The 19802-nt window shown below is 43.3% G+C and overlaps 1 protein-coding gene across 2 annotated transcripts in view; it reads right to left on the bottom strand.

Annotated features, from left to right (window-relative positions):
* The window catches only part of LOC139333700 (transcription initiation factor TFIID subunit 4-like), an 88587-nt gene that overhangs the window by 22373 nt on the left and 46412 nt on the right, over positions 1–19802 (bottom strand). For both annotated transcript variants that reach the window (XM_070966317.1, XM_070966326.1), the window contains one exon: positions 5959–6081. In XM_070966317.1, coding sequence (XP_070822418.1) covers positions 5959–6081 — 123 coding nt within the window. The remainder of the gene's footprint in view (positions 1–5958; positions 6082–19802) is intronic.

Raw genomic sequence — 19802 nt, 5'->3', positions numbered from 1 at the left:
TCCTAGTCCTCCGAGTCCCTACGCCTCCCCCCCAGCTCCGGAACTCTCGTGCTCTAAGAGTTTCCTGTTTGTCTGGTTGAAGACCTGGCCGTTTTACTCCCAGGCGGCACACTGGGAGCAATGCACGAGGAGGAGGAGAAGGAGACAAGGAAAAGCACAAGAGAGAAGGACAGAGGGGAGGTTGGCGGGGAGAAGGCAAAGGGAGAGACACTGAACACTCCCGAGTTGGGATTGATTTACTTCATTAACCGAGATTACAAGTTTAACTTACAAACCAGAGGTCAAAATTTCTCATTAACAAGGGGACCGTGGAGAACCTCGGGGCTTGGAGACCACTCTTATTACTGACTACACATTTCAATCTGTCTTTGATGTTCCATGTCTGCCTTTCTACCCCCTCTTTCCCCCTCCTATTTTTTGGCAGCGAGGTTGATTTTAATTGTAGCTATAGAACAGAGCATAGTTTGCCTGTAAGCCAGCCTCCACATCTGTAGTGAGTGCAGCTTTAGTGATATTGGGTGCAGTCCATAGCTTGAGGCTAATTTTAATGGTCCCCCCCCTCCCTCCTTCATTGGAGACTCAGATTGTTTTCCACATGATTCCTGTTAATTTAGCTGGAGGAAAGGGCATCAGTTTTCCTTGTGCTTTTCCCCCTCTCTCCCCATGCCTCTCACTCTATTGCCTCACTCCTTCTTTCTGATCTACAGCCTCAAAGAAAGAAGGTGAAATGAATTCAAATGGAAAAATAGACTGTGCTCACTATTAAATCGCTCGCCTACCTTTGTCCCTTGCATTGCGCCTGGTCGAGACAGATACGAGAAAGGCAGTGTGGCTGCACAAACCCAGGCAATTTGACTGCTATTGTCGCTTTTACGTCAACAAACAAAGCTCTTCCTTTGATGTGATAAATGGCCTCAGTGGCAGGATGATAACTACGAACTCGTAAATGTGTCAAGGATGTTTCAAAGCTCTGAGCATGTTTAACACTGCAGGACATTGTGCGCTGAGGCACATTTCACGTCGCAGAACCTTTAATTCCAACCTTAGATGTAGCGAGGGGTCTCTATCCGTCTTTTGTAAGCTAGCAACACAGAAGCCACATAGTTTAGTCAAGATAGGAGGAGAGGAAATCATAAGACACAAAAATCAATGAGGGGGAAATGAGAGTGAAGTGTTCAAATAATGTGAAATGTGTGAAAGGGCGGAATAAAGAGTGTGTGATGGAATAATCGTTGTGAATGAAGCTCCATTTGACAGACTGTCCTCTATCCCCAATTCAGTGAGCTGAAATCCGTTCTTCTCTGAACGATATATAAATACTGATGTGGCTACAGAGCAGCAGTGAGGTGGAGTGTGGTAGACAGTCAATGCAATGCCTGAGCTGTATTACCAGATCATCGAGGAGATGCTAATAGCTGAGCTGCAAAATACAGCCAAAGAACTGCAGAAAAATCAGCTTCCTGCAGTGATGAGACATTTACCTTTCTGTACATTTCCTATAGAGGTGCGTTTTTGGTGCTTTTCAAGAATTAGGAATTAAGATATTTTTTTAACAGCTCAGTATTTTTTAATCAGGCATTGCAGTATTAGTGTCCACATCTCCAAGCTAGTGTTTTGAGAGAAACTGAGCCTTTGCCACATTTCCATCCTCCTTCAGCTGCCCTTTGTCGCTGCACTTCACCCCTCCACCATCTTCAAGGTAGCTCACCCTTGACTTTTCTGCTGAACTTCAAAAGCCTGTGTGTGCTGATTGGAGGGTTAGGGCTGTAGGATGGGGACTACTGAGCTGGAGGGGGTTAGCAGTGTGTGTGCCTGTGCAGCCCCTGCCTGTGCAGTGACCCACCGCTGGGGCCACAGCAGGCCTCTTCCAGCCAGCCAGCCAGCAGCCCCAGCCATTGGCTCCTTGGAACTAATCCACCCTTCGGAGCCCTGTAAGGCCCCCTTTGTTCCCTCCTGCAGACTAGATCAGGCTGGAGACAGACACTCCAGTCTTGACTGGCTATCAGTTTCACAGCCCGTGGCGATCCTCATCCAGGCACAGGCCCAAGCCCGGCCAAGCCACCATCAAATTAAAGGTGGGTGAATAGGGGAAGGGGGGGTTGGGTTGGGGGGATGGAGCGAAATTGTGTCACCTGAATTCCGTCACAGTCTGAACATGGTGAAAAGGTGGTCTGATGAGGAAAAGAACAAGCAGGAGGGAAGGAAAATTGAAGAGGAGGATTTCAACAGGAGCTCTGACTCTCGGTGAACAGAGCAGGATCTCAACAAGGCCATTATCTGGCTCCTAATTTGAACTCTGGCACAGCACTGAAGGGCTGCCTTTGTCTGGGATTAATGCGGAAAGCTCAGGATGCGATGTCAGAGGGAAATAATCAGCACAGGCCCTTCATAACGTTGGCTGCTTGTGCTCCTGGCCAGGGCCCCCCGGCTCATTTCTGTGGAGATGAAATCTATGACAAGCCCCTCAGTGAAGCTGAGAGCAGGCAACAGTCCAGTAACACCCACAGGCCTCCAGGCATCCTGTGACCCCCTTAGAAAAGTCACATTCACTTTGCTCTGGAGAAGGGAAAGAGAAGGCTGCAGGCACTTCCAGCCCATGTGAAATGAAGAAATGTGAGGAGGTGAAAACGAAGTGAAAATAAGTTAAGATTCCTCCTCCGCCCCCTCTGCAATCACTCCAGAGGAGGGGCGCACTGTAGCTTCACTTCATTATGCCCCTCTAATTAAACATGAACAGGACATTAAAAAATGGATAAAATAGAAACATCTCCAGTATAATGTATATTCATGTTTATGTTGTGTAACTGCATTTGGGAAAGCAGTTTGAGAAAGCAGCTTTTTTTTTTTGAATGCAGCAGAAGGTCGCGGGCTAATACCCATCAGGGTAAAACATTCTGAAAGAGGTTGGCACTGCACTCAAGGACCAGAAGTAATGCTTTTATTTTGTTATTTATGCTTTTTTTACCGGGTGCATTACTATGCTCCTCTGCAGCATATTGCTGCTAAGCGAAGGATGTGAAGATGCAACTCGATAAGCAGGTTATTAAAATGACCAATTGACATTCAAAATTCAGTCTTATTTTAGATTCATCATATTTACAGATGAATATGTAGAATTTAAATGTTTCGCCTGCTGCCTAAAGGAAAATGTGACTTGGTACAGCAACTGTGCATGACTTCATGGATGACCCTGCGCCGAAGAAATATGATGCTCATGTCATTGCTTATGGAACCTCAAAGAGGAGACAGTTCGTTATAACAACACAGTTCAGCTTAATTAAGAACAGACTAGCCAAGTCACATGGGAGTATGTCTCATGTTGTGCGTACCATGCACAGATATTTCCTACCATCTAGATCACACATAATTGTGGAGAGTGGGTGATTACTCAGATTCCTGAACTTGGCTAATTCTTAAAAGGTTAAGCATGCAGAGGATGTGTGGTATTAAGAATACAATGGCTCTCAAAACTAAAGCCGTGGGGGAAGGGAGCCCAACAAAGAACCCCGTCCACAAAACAAGCCAACTCCCGGGTGCCTCCAGAAAGGTATTGGCTCACGACTCTAATCGGAGATTTCAGATTTGTTCATCTTCATCCACTTTGTAGATGAATAAACATGAGAACAATGGTTCAGAGGGCTGCACACTGTGTCGCCAACCCACCAGTGCACTTCACAGCTCCCTCACCACACAGCCTCAGTTACAGATCCACACAATCAGCTCCTTTCTGCGGGAATAAGGATGCCAAGCTGGAACGAAACTCTCATTCAGTCTGTGATCTGTGGCCACCCAGCAAAACATAAATTTGAACGCATACAGATGGAATAAATGAAGGCAAGGCTTTCATTCATTTCAATGACTTCACTTGGTCACTTGGACAGTGAAATATTGATGAATGTGACTCTGAGTTGTTGACCAGCCCATGTGAATGTCACATATCACCCACTGTGGCGTCTTATCATTGTAATTCCAGATGTAGCAGATTCCCACAATTTCTGTTTTCTAATATTGTTTATTCTACTGTATATCCTATATGAGTGCCTGAATTATGATACATTACTTTTTTTTGTTTTTTTTTAACCAATTTGCTATCCATTGATCCAAATCCACATCTATTCTTCAGCCTTTGATTTTATTTACTTGCTATTCATATCTTGATTGGGTTTTATTGTGTCGTGCATGGCACCTTTGCAAGTGAATGCTGCTTTCAAATGTGCTTACAAATAAACTTGAATCCTACTAGAATCCTAATAATCTGTATTAATTACATGTGAGTGCATATGACAGGAACTGACACGGACTCAATCAATCAACCAGTAATCAGTTATTTATCTATTCAACATTGTAACGGTGAACAGAAACAAATGGGGAAAAAAATCATCATTTTATCCTCTCACATTGTGTTCACCTCAGTAAACACTGGAGCATATAATATGTCAAACTGTTTTATACATGACAACTGAAGAGCCAGACAGAGAGAAAACTGTTGGAGAGGTTAGGGGTCATAGTCCCTCAGGGGGGGTTATTTTTTATTTTTTTCAAGCTCCACTTTCATGTCTTCTTATGCATCCTGACATCTCAACTACATATCAAATATATTACATAACCTCAAACAATTAAGCACTTAAATTACATGTTCATTATCAGGACTGGTTATCACTGCACTCTAAAAACTTCAGAAATGTTCATGTGAATTCAAATGAACTTTAAAAGGCATTAAAATAGAGGCCTATTGGTAGAAAGGAAGTTCCTAGAGTGGACTGTGATGTGATCACATCTTCCACCAAAAGAGGCCCCATGTTATTCTATCAGCAGTGACTAAATGGGTTACAGTGGCTGTGCCTGGATAGATAATATAATGTAAACAATTGACTTTATTGTTTTTTTGTGTGTGTTTTGTTTTGTTTTGTTTTTTTGCAAGAAATGATTAGTGTAACGTTGGTTGGCTGGCACTGAGACACTAATCTCGTTTCTGCATCGGGAAAATATGGCGTAACAAGATGTGCTGTTGAACAGTGATATATAAGAATTCATGACAATAGCTATTAGGCAGATAAATAAAACAGGCAGAAAATGAGAGTAAGTAAACAAGAGCTCCAAATATAAAGTATGCCAAATTATCAGGGAACTGTGGGAACAACTAAACAAAAAGCAGACAGCATACTGGGCAGCAGGAAATCTTCACTGTGATTTTGCATAATCTTTAACCATAATACCACATCCTATCTTAGTATTGATTAACTGTCCTAGAAGCAGTGCCAGTCACTGCACTTATGCCACTAATATCAGACAACTTCTGCAACCGTCGAGTGTCTGCTCACCGCAAACCCTGACCTAAAGATGCATGAAAGGTTTGGAGCATTCTGTGGAAACTCACAACCTAAAGTCTCTGAACAACAGCACGGTAATTAGATTCAGAACATGCTGCATTAAAACAAAAACTTCTTTCAAACAACTATCTGACCAGCAGCTGGAATTTGGCTTCACTGCTTTACCTGCAGTTATGGATTATTTCTTATTCACCGTCTTGCAGATACATATTCGGTGACTCATTTTTTGCATATCTAACAACCCTCCGTGTTTGAACTTATCACAGTCAGGGATGGCAGCACCGTGAAAATTACCATTGAAAGCTGTCTACACACAATAAAATACAGTGTAAGAAAAAAAAATACGGAGAAATATATTATCTGGAATACAGTATTCTTTGTGGAGAGCCCAGTAGGTGGGTTGTCATTATGTTTATTATGATAGCATCGTCAGTAAAGTGGTAAGAGATCAACTCCTCTTCATCATCACAAATGCACTGAACTTACTCTGCTCAGATATATATCAGGAATGGTACAAAATATTTTTTATATATAAAGTTGATGGTGTTGTTGAGGGTACATATGAAGTCAACATGTGAATATGGACAAAAAATTGATAATACAGTCATTCGGTGAGTCTAGCTCTTACCTCTGTCCCTGATGGGGTGGCTCCTGGTGAATCCACTTTGCGTTTTTTACGGGGTCCGATGGCAGCTAGTGCTGTAAGGTTGGCATCTCGCTGCCTCATCTGGGCCAGTTCCTGTTGCTGCATCTGGAGAAGACGACAAAAAGTTTACAAAATATCCGTACCCTCTACAGGATATGTTGTGTAACATCACCCCAGTATCACAATCATTTTGGGTTTGGGTGTTTGGAAGTTAGTAAGTACGTCATGTGCGAGGTATCAATATGCATCAGTGTCCCCAATGCCATCCTGGCAAATTCAAGTACAGTCAATGTCTCTATACAAAAAGTGACTCTTACACCCATATTTATAATATAATATATAAGGAAGGCATAAAAGAGGAAGATGACCCCCTTTTTTCTTCTGTCTGTCCATCCATGTATTGTATAAGCTCTCCTGAGCCCAACAAAATGGAAGCCTGTTCTCAGCCATTAACAGGGCTTCTGTCAAAGATCATGTGTGTGTGTATGTGTGTGTGTGTGTGTGTGTGTGTGTGTGTGTGTGTGTGTGTGTGTGTGTGTGAGAGAGAGAGAGAGAGAGAGAGAGTGTGTGCGTGCGTGCACATGGTCCCATTGTGATTTTTGCAGTTTGTGATGTACAAGGGGAAAGTTGTGGGGAAGTATCGCCCAAGGTAATGTCATGTCTACCTGCAGGGCTGGAGGGGAACCCAGCGTTGCTGGGAGCTGCCCTTTCTATTGGGTGGATGTGTGAGGGCCTGGGGCCATGGCACAGAGGGTGTCAGCACTCCTTCCAACACGCAAACACACACACACAGACACACACACAACACACACGCGTGCCTATCAATCTTGGCCACAGCACAGGGAATGCCTTCCCACCAGCTTGCCTGCGTGCCTGCCTGCTGGGGGAGAGAGGCTTGGGTTGAAGCGAACAGGGACAATCAATGTGCGCTTTCATGTCTTTCATGTTCTTTTATGTTATCTCTCAGCATGCGTTCACTGGGCACTGGTGTTTGTGTGAGGCATGTATGTTGTCTGATCAGGGGAAAATTCCATGTTACTTTCAGATGGCGCTCTGTAAAAGGTTGCTTTGGTGTACAAGGTCTGATCTAAAATGTGCATGCAGTTGCCTCTGATTTTCTCCGAAAACCCCGGTGGCAAGGCATGCCCTTTAGGGTGTTGCCACTTCACATTTAGCACGGCGGAACTGTTGAAAGATTCAAACACGCTGACAACACAAAGTAGGGGAAATAATAGGGGTACCAACCAGCTGAATATCTAAACTTAACCACATTTATTTGTCCATTTTTAAAAAAGGAAATGTGACACACTGTAGTGAAAACAAATATTAATTAGTGACAATAGTATGGACAAGTCCATGACTCTCAGCAGCGTCAAGGATCTTAATACTATGCAAATGAAGACAGAGGGTATAACAGAGTCACAAACTGGGGATCATAGCTGGATGAGGCAAACAGGCAGGCTGTGGATGATTATTGCCCTTGTCCACATGGCAAATGTAGCATTAACGTTATCAATGCTAACCTTATTAGGCTTTGCCACAAACAACAAACAAATCTCTCCAGGCCTGACCTTAAAGAATCCCACTGCAAAGTGAGCTGGGAGAGAGCGATAGAGCAGAAGAGAGAGAGAGAGAGAGAGAGAGAGAGAGAGAGAGAGAGAGAGAGAGAGAGAGAGAGACAGAGAGAGACAGAGAGAGAGAGACAGAGAGAGACAGAGAGAGAGAGACAGAGAGAGGGGTCCGCTATCTCACTGATGGCACCAGGATGCCGGCATCTCCGCCTGGCAGTTGGCACCAGGCATGGGCTCCCAGCGCCCACAGCAACTGCCTGCATTTTCAGATTTATGACTGTATGATAAATGAAGACTTCATTTTGCCATCTGCAACCCTCCAGTCTGCGTTTCCCGTCAATAAAGAGCCCGCCATGACACAGGGAGACTGATTTCTGATTTCAATCTGGTGCCACTATGCCGAGTCTACCTTCCTTTAATGACTGCCAACTGATACAAGCCAGAGTCGGGCCAGGCTTTGTTAGATTTGTATTCCATTAGGAGCTGTTTTGACCACCATTTAATTCACATAACATATATATGAAGTATGTTCATCCAGACACACAAAAGCATACAAATGCAATGAAGTCCTGGCTCTGAAGGAATGTGGACACATGTTGCCTTCAATACAGTTTCAGTCTTCAGATTGCCGTCATAAACTGTCCTGAACTGCACAGGATCCCTTTAGGACCGTTACAGCTATTCCTTGGTCATAATTCAATTTGTATATTATCTTTTGGTGTTAAGCAAGTGATGCTTTTTGTGAGTGTCTACACGCCACCAGTCCTACTCTTTACTAATACTATGGGCCTGTTATGTCAGCCACCGAGGCATCATTTCGATAAGGAAAATAAAACTGTGAAAATGTGGACTGTTGCTATATATGCAAGAATCTCTCTTTACCCTCTGGACTTGCCCTGTCAGCAATGTTAGGCCACAGATGCAATCATCACCGAAAACTGCAAAGGTCACTACAGAGAGTCGTCCCAGGCTGGAAGAATAACCAGCTGGCAGGATGCATACATTTGCCATGTCCGATCAATGGTAACGCACAAATATCTGCTTCTCCAAAGTCACGTAAATACCAGTGCTTCCAGTCTGCCTGTATGCCCTTTTGAAGCAGGGAACTGGAACTTGTAAAGTCAAATTATTAGCAAAGGTCAGTAGATGTAGAACATTTTCAAGGTACCCGACAGAATCAATCAACAGCTTTGTTAGAAAGAGGTTTTAGTCTGGATGCAAAAAACACAATGCCAGGTGATGACGTGATGGCCAGTGAGGGGAAATGGGAAGTACACACAAACGCAAATATGTACATTTCTGGGGAGACACTTGTCGCAGTTGCATGAAGCTCTCTTACAGAATTTGAATGCCCTGCTATGTGTGTATCAGTTACCAGTCCATGTGCAAGTACAAACATTGAAGCTCTGAATGTGATATTAATCAGATTAGGGCCTCTAATCACCAAGGCTCTCACAGTCACTCCTAATCTGCACTGAACATTTGATTACAGCTAAAAATACACTGTTAGATTTTGCTTCTACACATACTGTCTGCAAGAAGTAAAAATTCTCCTTTGAGAATAAATAAGATCACCCAGTGTTTTATGGCAGCAAAAAAATACAACATAAAATTACCCACAGCCCACCCCAAAAATGCAATATGTTTTTTCCTGCAATAAATGCTTCACATGCTTAAAAAAATCCAGGCCCTGGATATCAAATTACATGCATTCATCAGATTATTCGTGTCATGGGGTTATGTCCTGGAAGATTCTTCAAAATCATATTCAAATAAGAATAAGACCTCTAGTTTGAGGGCAGTTGAAGTTAATATTTATCAGCGATGCAGACGGCTGGTTTAACACACAGCAGCTGAATCAGTACAGCTGGAGCGAATAATCTAAAAGGTGGGGCTGAGTAAAATGAAAGCTAAAGAATGTTATACAACATTGCTAATGTTTTCACTGATGTCTGTTATTGCCTTGTTGACTGAACTGATTCAAAATGTAAATTATGTCCACTGCATTCAAATAAGTCTTTCAAAATATGTCCATTTCTCAATAAGGGATTTTCACTATTTAGTTGTGTATTAATATATGTAGATTTGAGCAGTTTGGATGAAATCCAATGCTTTTTGTAACCGCACACTACACATGCTGTTGTCTGTAAGTAAGAACAAATCACCTCTATGCATGGTTTGGTTTTATTATTGTTATTACAAATAGATTCAAGGGAGAAAATAAGAGAACATGCATAAATGTACACAACTGAAAACAATGACTGCTTTTTGGTTAACTGTTTGCAACATCTTGTCTAAGATCAAGCTCTGTATCCTTAATAGATCGGTAAAAATGTCCATCAAGACCTAAATAAGAAATATCAGGGCTTTTTCTCAACACAGAAGAAAGAGCAGTATGTTCCCTTATGATGCAAAAATGTCCAAAATACGGCAAGAACCTTCGAGCGTTCTGATATGCTTGGAGTGAAGGGAGGCGGGGGGGTGAGCTGCAGGAGCCATGATGGCCAACCTGCCGTTCTCCATCTCTGCTGTTTTTAACAAAGGCTTTTCTCTCCATCCTCCCCTCCCTCCCTCCTCCTGGCCTGAGGGGCTGCTCGCGGCCCCCCAGACGCTTACAGACAGATGTCCTTGGTAGAGCAGAACACGCTCTGCTTGACGTCACAAGCAGCTACGAGGCTGTGAAGGAAGCTGAAGGGCTGTCTGCCCTGCAAAGACCGCGGCAGTACAAAAGCCAGACCGTGGGTTTTCACTTGGTCTGTCTCTTATCCTCCCCCTAGAAAGCTCTGGTCCAACAGGATACAGCAGGGAGCTTGTCAGTATATAGACGTAACATATGCCACTTTTGGTTAATGCTTCTTTTTCTCCTAAAGGCCATTTTAAACAAGGCTGGGTGGCTGCAGTGGGAATCAAATCTCATGGCTCTAATCCTTGCATTACTCGCCTATAGGCTGAGCTATAGGTCATAATAGAAGGTGTTTAATGAAGTGTGTATGGTGACAAGAATTAAGCTGCAACTAAATGAATAACTAGAAATGTTTAAAATGATGTTTAATACATGGTACAAAACCTGGGTATGGCCAATGCTATGCAAAGTACCAGAGAAGTACGAGAAAGTGCAGTGAAGGCACTAAAGATGGTCACCTGACTGCTGATGTCTGCTGTATTCAACCTTGCACTTCCTGCATCTTAACCATTTCTGCATAATGGTGGGTTGCAAAATGTAGAGACACACAATACAATGAAGGCAGATTTTATGCCATGCACCTTCTAATATGAAAAGCATCATGTATAACACTTACTCTGTTACTCTCATGGGTGTGAGCATAGGCACACGTGTTCATACATTTGTCAGCGTTGTCATAATAGCGCTGTCATCCTGTGGACGTTAACAAATGAAGAAATTTACGTCACGCAATCCCCCGCAGCTATGCAGACTCAAAAAAGGTGCAGGAATTAAACCATTTTTATGAAAGTGTAAATCGAACCAAAACAGATTTCTAGTAACTCTGTAGGAATGTTAATATTCCACTAGTTTTAGCATCATGGCTCTAGGAATGGCAATGCTGTCCATCAGTCCAACATTTTCTTCCAGACCAAAGAATCTCAACAACTGTCGGATAAATTTCCATGAAAATTTGTAAAGCAACACATATTTACTCACAACTCGTCACATACCGACGCCTGGCCTGGACCCCTTGGCATCTTTTTTTAAGGCACTGGGTACTGATTCAGCATCATTTTTCAATGTGCAGGTATCCATGGTCAGGTTGGCAATAATAAAGACATGCAGAGAGACATTCATGGTTCCCTGAGGATTAATCCTTACGAAGGAGATCACATGACTTCTCCTCTACCGCCACCACACGGTTCACATTTATGGCTTTGAGTGACAACTCAACAACTATTGAAGGAACTGTCATGATATTTGGCACAGACACTGATGTTCACCTCGAGATGATTTGTAATAACTTTGGTGAATTTCAAAATTTTCCATATCGCACCACCATCATGAGCAAATTCCTGCAAAACCAACGATATTCCCATCAGGCTCAACTGTCCTTTGCATTGTGTGCTAATTGTCAAATGTTGACATGCTAACATGACACTGAAAGTTCAACTTTTCAACTGAAGTTCACACCCACAGCCAACTATTTTAGCAAACTTTAACAATGATAAGGACAGCAACTAATAAAAAAGGCAGTTTATTTTCCCTACAGAAATCATGCAGTGTTCATTCAACTTAGTTTCACTGCATATTTTCCCCTGTGGCTACCGCTTCACAACATCCACCACGTGGACATTACTGTTCTCAGCAAGCTTGATTTTGAAAGCGCAACTGGGCGTTGTATATTTAAAATTGTTAACTTGACCACAGCGCCCTGCACTAGACCCTACTAGACCCCCCCGTTTAAGAACCACTGAGCTAAACTAAGATGGTGAACATGTTAAACATTATACTTGCTTAGCATCAGCATGTTAGCGTTGACATTGTAAGCATATTAGCATGCTGATATCAGCTGTGCATTCATACAGCCTCGCATGGCTGCTCGATAGCTGCAGACCATAGCCTTTTCACATTAATTGTTCTTTATTCACTACCTGATCACTCAGAACTTGACAAAAAACTCAAAATGACGTTGTGCACATTATGATGCTGCATGAAAAATAACATTGATTCATCTCAAAAAGTTCTTTGTTTGTGTGTACACACGCAAGATCAAAATTGCATGTATAAATATTTCATGAATGGAGTCTGTATCAGGCAAAGACAGATATTTTTCTTGAATTCGAATGCGAATTACAAATAATGATTTTGTGCTTCAAATACCAATTTCAAGCGCCGGCATCCAAAGCAGTGCAGTGTGCGTTCCCTGCTAGTTCACATGAGAGTGTGTTGACATTTTATGTACAGTATGTGTTTTACGCACGTCTGTAATCCATGGATCTCATTCACCTGACATCCACATGGCCAACATTACGTGAACATCTGCGAGCTGCATCTTGAGGCCTTTCTTCATGTGAAGTGCCTGGCAGTTAGTTTGCTGCAGGGAGAAGGGCCATTTGCAGCAACCAATCACGTTTCACTTCTCCATCTGCAGTCAGGCACTACAAAGAGATGAGTTCAGTCTCAAACTGCTAATGTAGGCAAGTCTTTGTGTTAAAACTGGATCGAGACATGTATGACTTCCTCCACAGAACTCAGTAATTACACATGGCAGCGTTCCTCAAGAGAAAACATTCGAATGTTGACGCTGTACATGAAAATATATGTCTAATGTGTGCGTGGTGTTCGGTGCTGCACTGTGAGCTGTCATTTCTAATTAGTCGTAAAGGTATAAAGTTGAAATGTATTGCATTGTATTCGATGTTGAATGTATAATGTATACGATAGAGTCACATGCATGGATTCAGTGCAGTATGCATTGACATTTCTCATCATAACCTTTACTTTTTTTAACAAACACAACAGTCTATCAAAAAATTCTCTGAGATTGTGCTTCACGATCTTTTCCAGCACACACAAATCTCCTTAAATATTCCAGTAAATCTGTTTGTGATTATATTATTTTACCTATGGAGATGAATTCAAAATACATGCATGAGCTAATAGTCTTGGCTCAGAGTGTTCCTCTGAAGCTGAGTATGTCAGAAGTGTTTCCAGGGCCAAGGACCAATTATTCAGAGCCAACAGCCGTCCCTGGAGCTAAGGTCATTATGTGAGTGTCACTATCATGACCCTACGGTTCCTCCTCATCTGCAACTTATTTGCAGGAATTAAACCGTGTAGAGGGAGACTGTGAAATATGTGGATAAATTGAATGTGTCTAACAGACTTGATGCCTTTACTTTTGGAGTAAGTATTATTTTTATAAATAATAACATTTGCATGGCACATTTTGCCAAGGAACAGTATTTAATGAAGGAGCCAGAAATCAGTGTTAAGCAGAATCTGACGATGCTACATCAGAGCGTTGGAGGAGAGTGGTGATCATTAAAAATACTGCTTATCTAAGGGAAAATTTCCTGCTTTAAATGTTCTCTCGCTTTGTCTCATTCTATGCTGGCGTGCTTCGTCTAGCAGTCTTCTCTCTCCCCGTCTCTCTCTTTCTTTTTTTTTAACATTTAGATTCGCCGCTCGTCACCTTCTATTGATCACGCCTAATTTGCATCCAGGAAAAGATGAGAACTCAGATATTCACACTCCGAGAGAGGACGATGTCAATGATTTATTCATTTCCAAATCAAAAAAAAAAAAAGGAGTGAAAGGAAGGTAGATGAGAAGGGGAATCTTCATAGGCAGCAGGCGACTAGCAGGCTCTGAGGCTGGGCTCCTCTTCCCAACACCGCCCCCAGGCACATGGTGTGCAAGTCCTCCTAATTAACAAGGTGAATCATGCTGCCGCTCTCTAATTAGCCAACATGACAATCTAATGGAAACATGCAGGCCGAGCTGGCACACTTAGCATCACCTCACAAAGACCCCCGGTACTGTCCTTCCCATATGAATTCCACAAAAATGACACCTCTGATTTTAAATGGGAGAGAAGAGAAAAGGTGGGGCAGAGAGGTACAGGGAAGTATGTTTTAGAGAGAGGTCAGAAGGGAGAAGTTAGCTGGTGAGGGTGAGGTGTTTTTCCTCTCCCCTTCCATCCACCGTGTGCGGTGTTTGTTGCCTAATTGAAACGTGTCCTGCCTCCTGCCTCCCTCTCGCTTATATCTCAGGCACAGGAGGCTGGCACCTCGCCACCAGCGTAGCTCAGCATGCCCAATTCCCCTGTCGCTCGAGTCCCAAGGAGTGCTCTCGCGCACAAAGAGAAAAGTGAACCTACAGGCTTTTACAGCGAGGAGACGAGTCGCTATCTCCCTCAGAGGCAAAAAAAAAAAAATCTCCTTTTTTGTTGTTTTCCTTCTCATTACAGCACTTTGTAATATTCGAAAACACACAGGAACACCAAAGGTACTTTTAAAGCCTGCTTCTTTTTTTTCCCATAATATGTCTTGAGGTGAAGAAAAAAACTGAAGTTGAGACTACCGACAACAAAGCAACAAATAAAAATAGGGTTAGTGTACTATCTTTAGGACCTACAAAACAGACCTTTCTTATGTGATAATTAAATTATCCACATCAACCCCTCTTTCAAAAAACATCCAGTTGAAATTATATGAAGTAAAAGGACACCTGCTAAACTAATGCATAACCTAATTTGCAAAAAAGAACCCGGTTTAAAAATACATGATCTTTCCACTTGAGGCGAACACGGGCGTAACGTTCTTCAACTCACAATCCCACGAGCTGACCGTGAATGCTGCTGCTCTGTTCATATTAAGGTATTGTGTATCTGCGAGGCCAGAAGACAAGAATATAACAACTATGAATTGGGACGCACAAAACAGCAGGAATTCTCTTTGAAAGTCAGCACAGAGAGGGAGAGAACGTGGAGGAGGGTAGCAGGCTTTTGCCCTGGGGCCTGCCTAATAGGGGAGAGCGCCTCTTTGAGCAGAGCAGTTTGTGGAGGGCCAGAGGACCAGAGCCTATGAACTCGCAGATATAACTAGCCTAATAAAAACTAAGGGGCTGCTATATTGTCCTCTGACACACGAGAGCCTCTCCTCTCTGGAGAAGCGTGAGGCTCTGGCTGACGGAGCTTCAGTGTGGGTGGATTCCAGTATCTCCATGACCTGGCCACTTGTGGAGGATGCCAGGCCAATCAAGAAACATGTATGTGTGCATTTAGACCTGATGTATGCTGGCAGAGCAGGGGGGTTGAGGGTTAAATAATATACACAACATTCATGTGAACAGTGCTTTATCATTTGAGCAATGAGGCAAAATATGCTAAATCTGACCATGGCTGTGCATATGTCACGTGAGTATCCGTCTAATACGACTCACAGATTCTGTCATACGTGTTTGTGCAGCAAGGAAGGATGTATAACATGCAAGGTTGAAAGTTGAGCCAGGGCACAATTCATACGGTAGAGGTTCAAGACATTTCAAGCCATGCTGGTGCATCGAAATGGGCAAAAGAAAATCTCTCATTGCCTGAAGACGAAAAATATTTGAGGAAAATTATTCGGACAAAAACCTCTGAGAATCCTATAGAACAGCTCTCTGTTTCACACAAGTCCTCTGGAATCCCTCTGAGCTAGAAGTGGAGTCTTTCTGCGAGGGCATGGTACAGTGGAAGACCGGAGAGAGAGCAATAGTTTGAGTCCTTAACCAACTTGCGTTAACAATGCTGTTCAGTGGAAATATTAGCATTCTTGGCACAGTGTGGTTTGCTTTAGCAGCTGGACAAGCTCTAACAGGAGCTTTTGGACAGATTTTGGCCAGCTGCACTAGCCAATTTGTCTTTCTCCTCTCCCCTCGTCTCTCTCTGCCTGTCCCTGCTCCACTCCTCTTCTCCAGTTCACTCGTTTCCTGTGTCCAGTTGTGCCTGCAGACGCGGTTGCGATGATGAATCTGTGGCTGCAGAGTGTCTGTGTGTCTGACATCGTGATGTATCTCTACTGGCCTTAACTCCCTCTCTATCTCTCCCTGCCTCCCCTCTCTTTCTCCCCCCCAAGTCTCCTTTTCTCTTCATCTCTTTGTCTCTGTCTCTCTTTCTCTCTCTCTCTCTCTCTCTCTCTCTCTCTCTCTCTCTCTCTCTCATTGTCTCACTCTCAATAACTAGGCATTGCCTGGCCTCCTACCTCAGTGATGGAACAGACAGAGCACACAGAGCCACCACCGACAACAACAACAAACAGGAACTGAGCTCCACGATTTGCCCATTGATTTTCACTGGGGGCATTTCTGAAATAGCCCATCTGACCTTTCGGCCAAATGGTAGTGAATGGAGGAAACAGAGGCGCTAGACCGCTCTGCCTCTCTCTCTCTCTCGCACGCAAAACCTTTGCCAGCGTCTATCTGAGCAGCTTGCTCTGCTGGTGACAAGGCTGTGGGTTAGGTTGCTGGTGCAAACACACAATAAGCAGCATTGTTTGAGTAAATTCCTAGAGCCCTGCCAGCGACACCTTGAGCCTACAATGTTCCTGAGCCCTCAATACAAAACTACTGGACAGAAAACACTGTACGGTTAATTTTGGTATTTTCGTAGGTAATATCGTAGTTGAGTTTAACCTGAGACCAGGTCTAAAGGACATGTTAATGAGGAGTAATGTAATGTTGTTAATGTAACAAATGTGTTATCCCCTTGGGAACATAAACCTGCTCTGTAAAGTTCATGGCAAATTCATTTGCGCAGAAAACTGTGAGATGCTGTATGTTGTGTCTGAGGGTGGCACAAGCTGAAAACTCCGTGTAAGTCATGGCAATCAGCCTATCAGATTCTGATATTTGGCCTGAGGAAGTAGAAGTAGAGGCACTAAAGGAAAGACGACAAAAAAACAGAACAGAAACACAGAAACACGAGCACCAGAGTGTTGGATGGACTGACTGAACAGCAGGCTCAGGAATCCAAGCAGGACAGGAGGTGGATCCCACTGGGAGACTGACTCAGAGTTCCACCAAACAGCACATTTAGATTGTGAAGTAACAATCCATTTAATCTAAACATTTGTTTTGTATATCAAGGTTTATGGAATGTGAAAAGGTGAGAACTAACGACTGTGTTATGGCTGTGGCTCAGGAGGTAGAACAGCTATCCACCAATCAGGAGGTTGGTGGTTTAATCCCTGGCCTCGGCAGTCCACATGCCGAAGTATCCTTTGGCAGGATACTGAACCCCAAAACTGCCCCCGATGCTGCGCCATCGGTGTGTGAATTCATATGTAAGTCGCTTTGGATAAAAGCGTCTGCCAAATGACTAATTGTAATTAGTTTTTCCTCTAAATTGAGGCTCTAAGGATGGAGGTGTTACATGTATAGATGATAAAGTGGTTTGAGGCAAATTTGTGATTATGGCCAATATTAGTGAAATGGACTTGACTTGACGGTCAACCTGAGGTTGACCATTCATGCCATCAGTTGCTTCTCACGGGTTAATGCCAGGCCGCTGGACTGGTCTGCAAACATAGTTTCAAGACACACACCGCCTGCCTTTTTAAAAACAAATCATGTGCCATCCCAATTTACACGCCAACACTCGGTTCAAGTATACAACACGTTGTAATTCCATCTCCCCAAAATGATGATTGTTTGGTGGCGGTGGTTGTTTTGAACGCGCATGTGTGCGTGACCACGAAGAGGGGCTTAAAGAGAGGCTGGCTCCTCTGCCCGTCGCCTGGAAGAGTAGCTTGGGCTCATTATCCTGATGAAATTTGCACAGATGTGCAAGCTGCTGACAGACTCTGCAGTGACACAAACAGCCAGCTCAGGTGATGAAAACCGGAGAGGCGCGGGGGCTGAGAAACGACGGCCATTAAGCAAAAGGGAAAGAGGTGAGGGAGGGTGGGAGAGAGGTGTGTGTGTGTGTGTGTGTGTGTGTGTGTGTGTGTGTGTGTGTGTGTGTGTGTGTGTGTGTGTGTGTGTGTGTGTGTGTGGGGAGAGGTGGGGGGGTCAGTTTGGGGGGTAGGGAGCCTCTCTTGGGAGAAAGCATTACATAAAGTAACAATTTCCAAACCACCTTCTTAAAATTCCAGATGAAAATGAAAATGTGCATACGTGCACACAGCGTCTCCTCACGAGGCACTAATCTGGCCGTATCCAGATGACGAGCGGACTGCCACTTAACAGGGAGGAGATCCACTTTGATCACATGGCCCCTGGGGCTAAACCTATCACGCTGCCTATTACGCTGCTTCATTTGCATATGTGGGGCTTATGGGTAGGCTGAGATCTAGAGTGAATGTTCTAAACTGCAGCAGGGCTCAGTGTTGCTAGAAAGAAATGTCCAGGAGAGACGCAGAGAAAAGACTCTCTACCAGTAGCCAGAGGTAAGAGAAGTCCACTTGTCACTTGAAGGTCACAAGTTCAACACTGCAGACTGGCTAAGTAAATCCTTAAAATTTTAATAGTTAAAATACTTAATAGCCAAATAAAAACACTGAGCTGCACTGGAGCAAGGCATTTACAGTTCCCACTAAATGTAAATGGCTGAGCGGCTGACATTAAAAGACAGTGGTTGCACTGGGGAGCAGTCGGGTGGAAAATTGCAGAACTGTGTAAGTATAAATTAGGGCGTTAGTGAGAAAAGTGCATACGTGCTCAGTAAACTTTACCTGGATAAATAAAAGGCTTTTTTAAAAAGAGCATGAGACTTAGAAGAAACCACGTCTGCTTCTTAAGTTCTACATCAACATCAACAGCAACAACAACAACAGGTGAATGGTGGCTGTTTTATCCTCCTGCCTACTCAGACTACTCTGTGGAAGCTCCACACAATCCTCTTGATCCTTGTTAGCGAGCCAAGGACTGAAAGCACCCAGTGAAGTTCTTCTGGAGTAAACAAAGAAAAAAACAAACACAAACTTCCGCTGTGACAGAACTATTTCGTTTTGCGTAAACAACATTAACCAGCCACTAAAAGAAGAGTGGTCTACTTTCTGAGGTCCTCTGGGAATTTTCCCATATACGAGACCTGCACTTAAAATGAACAGGATATAACGTTGTACCGCCAACAGAAGTGCACGACATCAGTAAAACATTTCCCAATTTGTAGCACTACGTGTTGTGACTTGGCCTATTACTTGAAGAAGGAAATAACTTTTTTACTCCTCTCTAGCAGCAAAAGTTAACGTAAAGCATGAATTGCTTTATCTGGAAGCCTCATTCACAATTCAGTTGTTTTTCTTTTAATGCTCGTACTGAACTATTGCTGCAATTTGTCTCATTTCCAAAGAGAAATGAAAACAAAATGTTTGTTTCCTCTCTTTGAAGCCACGACATCGGAAGTAGGTTGAGAGACAGATATTATAGTTTTGCATTGCATCAAAATGGCATTAGCAAATATCATTAAGAAAAAGGATTGAGATGAGGAAATGAATGCTGGATAAACTCACAAAGGCGACGACCGTTACGATTGTATAACCTTCCCCTGATCGCCCATCAGTCAAACAATGGCCGCTATTAAGTCAAAATTCAAACTGGTGCGAGATGAAGAGGCTGAAATAGATGAATAAAAGAAAAAGAAGGGGGGTGGAGGAAGAGGAGGGCGTCTTTGGTACGCAGAAAATCCTTTTCCACACATGGGTATACATCGGCGTGAATAATTCCTAAAACTTTTTTAAGTCCGACTTTAAATGGCATTACATATGTAGTGAGGCATGAAAAATTAATACGCTGGAGTCGGGGAAATGTCAAGGGTAATGATC

The sequence above is a fragment of the Chaetodon trifascialis genome, chromosome 1 (assembly GCF_039877785.1).
Source record: "Chaetodon trifascialis isolate fChaTrf1 chromosome 1, fChaTrf1.hap1, whole genome shotgun sequence".
NCBI classification, from domain to species: Eukaryota; Metazoa; Chordata; class Actinopteri; order Chaetodontiformes; family Chaetodontidae; genus Chaetodon; species Chaetodon trifascialis.
The sequence above is the reverse complement of the archived record's forward strand: the minus strand, read 5'-3'. Positions and strand labels throughout refer to the sequence as shown.